The sequence below is a fragment of the Procambarus clarkii genome, chromosome 1 (genome assembly GCF_040958095.1).
Source record: "Procambarus clarkii isolate CNS0578487 chromosome 1, FALCON_Pclarkii_2.0, whole genome shotgun sequence".
Lineage (NCBI taxonomy): Eukaryota > Metazoa > Arthropoda > Malacostraca > Decapoda > Cambaridae > Procambarus > Procambarus clarkii.
In genome coordinates this window covers 55,707,778-55,713,022 of record NC_091150.1, presented here as the reverse complement: position 1 = coordinate 55,713,022, position 5,245 = coordinate 55,707,778, and the positions used below count along the sequence as shown (strand labels likewise).

The 5,245-nt window shown below is 41.9% G+C and overlaps 1 protein-coding gene across 1 annotated transcript; it reads left to right on the top strand.

The window, feature by feature from the left end:
* The first annotated feature begins 1,746 nt into the window (after positions 1-1,746).
* Positions 1,747-5,022, top strand: LOC138363470 (periaxin-like). Its single transcript, XM_069322750.1, has 2 exons — positions 1,747-2,931; positions 4,921-5,022. The coding sequence occupies exons 1-2, from the start codon at positions 1,747-1,749 to the stop codon at positions 5,020-5,022; spliced, it is 1,287 nt and encodes a 428-aa protein (XP_069178851.1).
* The last annotated feature ends 223 nt before the right edge of the window (positions 5,023-5,245 follow it).

The following is a 5,245-nucleotide window of genomic DNA, read 5'->3' as shown; positions in this document are numbered from 1 at the left end:
TGTCGAGGGTCGTGTTTCAGCTCATGGTCGCCACTTTTCCAGTCCTCGCTCGTATAATGCCGTTCCCTCAGGACTAAACATTGTTTATCATGTCCACTACCTCACTACAGGTGAGAGGCGGCGGACACCCTCTAGGAGAACAGGTCCCCTTACCCCTCCACAGTAACAATGATAGTAAACAATAGCCTCTATTGCCACCTCTTGTGTCTACAACACCTTAAGACGCATCTTCCTCCAGGAGAAACGTGTCCACTTATTGTTCAACATTCGCTACCTGGAACAATAAGTAGCACAGGCTATGGTGAGCCCGTAGCAGCCAGGTGTCCACGTCTCTCACACGAGGGAATCGAACTCATCTTGCACCCGTTGTGTTGTATTCACGTCCACTACTGAACTCATGGGTGAGTCTCACTTGTATTCTCCTATTAATGTCTCCAACATAATGTGTCCTATTACTATTTCCCACTCAACTTCCTCTATGATTACTATTTGTCAGGGGTAATTTTCTTCTCTTAACAATGGTAGATAAAGTGACAAGATGGATAACGCCTGATTAAACAATGTTAACATTTAATAAACAAAACTACAATAGTACCAAATGAGGGAAAAGACCTCTAATCGCGCCTTCAATGCTCCATTCCTGAGTCTTATCGCTATAACAAGGGTTAAACCTCCTAATTGTCACATATAGACATAAGCATTCTCTTAATAATTAAAATAGACTTTCTTGAGGTTATCTTGAGATGATTTCGGGGCTTTAGTGTCCCCGCGGCCCGGTCCTCGATCAGGCCTCCACCCCCAGGAAGCAGCCCGTGACAGCTGACTAACACCCAGGTACCTATTTTACTGCTAGGTAACAGGGGCATAGGGTGAAAGAAACTCTGCCCTTTGTTTTTCGCCGGCGCCCAGGATCGAATCCGGGACCACAGGATCACAAGTGCAGCGTGCTGTTCGCTCGGCCGACCGGCTTTCACTCAAGAAATATATATAACTAGCTGTATTTATACAAGCCAATATAACCTGTATCTGTATATGTACGGGCCTATCTAAGCTTATATTTATACGGACCTATATAAGTTTGTGCAAATATAGGCTTATATGAACATATCCAAAGATTACAGATGAAAGAATATCTTAACTTACCATAACCCCGATATTACAACCTGGATGATAATTGCCTCCATATTAATTTTCGTCATAAAGTACTGGTCTCCCCCCCCCCCCAATGCCTCCCCCACAACCCCCACCCCCCACTGCCTCCCCCCCCCATTGCCTCCCCCCCCCCTGTTGTAGTCTGTCACCACCTCTCGACACCTCGTTCAACAATCATGACGAATTTGGTGGGACACTTGGATGTCCACACTCATGGCATAGAGAGACTAGTCTCCCCCCTTCACTCACTGTGTCAGTCACACATGCGCAGTACAAAACGATGAAATACAAATAGTCAATGTGGATTCTGATGGATTCATTCACGGTTGAGGAGGATAGTTTACTGTGGTGGATACCGTTGTGTAGGGTATGTAGCACCTCTTACATGTATAGCACCTCTTACATGTATAGCACCTCTTACATGTATAGCACCTCTTACATGTATAGCACCTCTTACATGTATAGCACCTCTTACATGTATAGCACCTCATACTCCTGGTTCGACAACCCTGCCTCCCAGCAGGTGTACCCAAGCCTGCGATCATTCATGGACTATATAATACTTATCAACAATAAGAAATATCAGCACCAGAAATGTCGGCACCAGAAATATTAGCACCAGAAATATCGGCACCAGAAATATCAGCACCAGAAATATCGGCACCAGAAATATCGGCACCAGAAATATCAGCACCAGAAATATCAGCACCAGAAATATCGGCACCAGAAATATCGGCACCAGAAATATTAGCACCAGAAATATTAGCACCAGAAATATCAGCACCAGAAATATCAGCACCAGAAATATCAGCACCAGAAATATCGGCACCAGAAATATCGGCACCAGAAATATCGGCACCAGAAATATCAGCACCAGAAATATCGGCACCAGAAATATCGGCACCAGAAATATCAGCACCAGAAATATCGGCACCAGAAATATCAGCACCAGAAATATCAGCACCAGAAATATCAGCACCAGAAATATCGGCACCAGAAATATCAGCACCAGAAATATCAGCACCAGAAATATCAGCACCAGAAATATCAGCACCAGAAATATCGGCACCAGAAATATCGGCACCAGAAATATTAGCACCAGAAATATCGGCACCAGAAATATCAGCACCAGAAATATCGGCACCAGAAATATCAGCACCAGAAATATCGGCACCAGAAATATCAGCACCAGAAATATCGGCACCAGAAATATTAGCACCAGAAATATCGGCACCAGAAATATCAGCACCAGAAATATCGGCACCAGAAATATTAGCACCAGAAATATCGGCACCAGAAATATCAGCACCAGAAATATCAGCACCAGAAATATCGGCACCAGAAATATCGGCACCAGAAATATCGGCACCAGAAATATCGGCACCAGAAATATCAGCACCAGAAATATCAGCACCAGAAATATCAGCACCAGAAATATCGGCACCAGAAATATCAGCACCAGAAATATCGGCACCAGAAATATCAGCACCAGAAATATCAGCACCAGAAATATCAGCACCAGAAATATCAGCACCAGAAATATCAGCACCAGAAATATCAGCACCAGAAATATCAGCACCAGAAATATCAGCACCAGAAATATCAGCACCAGAAATATCAGCACCAGAAATATCAGCACCAGAAATATCAGCACCAGAAATATCGGCACCAGAAATATCGGCACCAGAAATATCAGCACCAGAAATATCGGCACCAGAAATATCAGCACCAGAAATATCAGCACCAGAAATATCAGCACCAGAAATATCAGCACCAGAGGCTATATATATATATATATATATATATATATATATATATATATATATATATATATATATATATATATATATATATATGTCGTACCTAGTAGCCAGAATGCACTTCTCAGCCTACTATGCAAGGCCCGATTTGCCTAATAACCCAAGTTTTCTAGAATTAATGTTTTTTCGACGACCTAACCTACCTAACCTAACTTTTTCGGCTACCTAACCTAACCTAACCTACAAAGATAGGTTAGGTTAGGTTAGGTAGGGTTGGTTAGGTTCGGTCATATATCTACGTTAATTTTAACTCCAATAAAAAAAAATTGACCTCATACATAACAAAATGGGTAGCTTTATCATTTCATAAGAAAAATTTAGAGAAAATATATTAATTCAGGAAAACTTGGCTTATTAGGCAAATCGGGCCTTGCATAGTAGGCTGAGAAGTGCGTTCTGGCTAATAGGTACGACATATATATATATATATATATATATATATATATATATATATATATATATATATATATATATATATATATATATATATATATATATATATATTGTGACGGTAACGCGTTGGTGTTCGGCTGTTCAAAAGCTAGGGGTATGGCCTCGTCACATATAGAAAAAAAAATAGAAAATCTGGAACTTCGTCTGTGGTAAGGTAAGGAGAAGACACACAAAACACAAGTAAATTTTAACAATGAAATTTTAATTACGTTAAAGAAATCAAAACATGAATAAAATGGACATACAAATTCGTATAATAAAATCAAAGTAATCAGATAATTAAATGGCAAAATGAAAAGTTACGTTAAGACAAGTGAACAAGTAACAAGTATATGATAAATAAAGTAAGTATGTGCTGGAATATTGGCTTCAAGCTATCACTTCTCTTAGTACACGTAAGCCTGGGGCTTAGTCTACCAACGAGACGTGTTAACCTGTCGAAAGCACGGGATATTCTGAAGACTGAGGTCGTGGCGGCCCCAGACATCAAATAGTATGGTGGGTGGAGTGCAGTTGCAGCTAGACCCGTAGCCAATCAGCGATGAGCCGGCGACAAGACAGGTAGTTTGGCGGTTTGAAGTGGAGCAGGTGTTCCTGGCTGCATACGTTTTGCGCTCTGGCAAACCTTGCTGGTGTTGTCGTTGTTGGATTTTTCTTCCATAGTAATTTTATATAGATGTTTATATCGACGTCTTTTGGAGGGAAGAGCAGGCTCAATCTCTTGAAGGAGATTATCGTCACAATATATATATATATATATATATATATATATATATATATATATATATATATATATATATATATATATATATATATATATATATAGTTTCAATAACTGCCATAAAGTCCAGTACGGGCTCACCAAAGCCCGTGCTGCTTGGAACTTTTTGTTCCAGGTAGCAAATCTTAAACAACATCCCATAACAGATTAGGATGTTATGACTGGAGGTTCATAACAACACACACACACCAAACCAAAGAGGACCAAAGAGCCAGAGCTCAACCCCCGCAAACACAACTAGGTGAGTATACACCAGTTGAGTGACAGTTGAGAGGCGGGACCAAAGAGCCAGAGCTCAACCCCAGCAAGCATACCTTTGGGGAGCACACCAACGTTGGTGGAGCACTCCACTACCGTCACCAGTGTGTCGTCATCCCGGCACACGAGGAACCACAGGAATTGAGCGCAACAGACGGGAAGCAGAGGCGGCCAGAACAACAGCACAAGATAGAATACAGATCCCCATACTGTGAGTAAAAGATGGGGTACAAGACCAGTAGTTAAATGATCGGAGAGAAAACAGATAATTAAGTGAAAGATGGTGTAAAGAGCCAAGAGGCTGTAAAGTGTACAAGGCAGGAGGAGGAGACATACCACAGCTGGAGGATGACACATGATACAGGACAGGTTATAGAAACTGGAAGGAGAGGACACAAGTGGAAGCTGGCCACGCAAATGAGTCTAGGACCTGTGAGGAAACACTCACCTGTACAGGTGGTCCACAAGTGGAATGTATCGACAGAAGTTATGGAAGCCGCCTCCAGCCACAACTTTCACGACTGGTTCGTCAAAGAATTAGAACGTCAGAATAGTTAAGCTATTAGGCAACAGGTACAACCAGGTAAGTAGGTGGGGAATAAAGAGCTAGACCCCATCTGCCCATAGACACTAATAGGCACACACCAATAGGACAGGTAAGTACACATATACAGTGTGGAGGAAGCCGAGGCCAGAGCCAGCAGGCGGGTCGGGACAAGGGCTCACCAATCTCCTGTGTTAACACTCTCTCATTATTTCTGCTGAAGCCGGCAAACACAAC

Bases quoted from the DNA above. Each gene is read 5' to 3' on its own strand.
- LOC138363470 (XM_069322750.1), top strand. From the start codon at position 1,747: ATGTCGGCACCAGAAATATTAGCACCAGAAATATCGGCACCAGAAATA. The intron at 2,932-4,920 runs GCTATATATATA...TCACCTGTACAG, and splicing joins CAGAAATATCAGCACCAGAG to GTGGTCCACAAGTGGAATGT.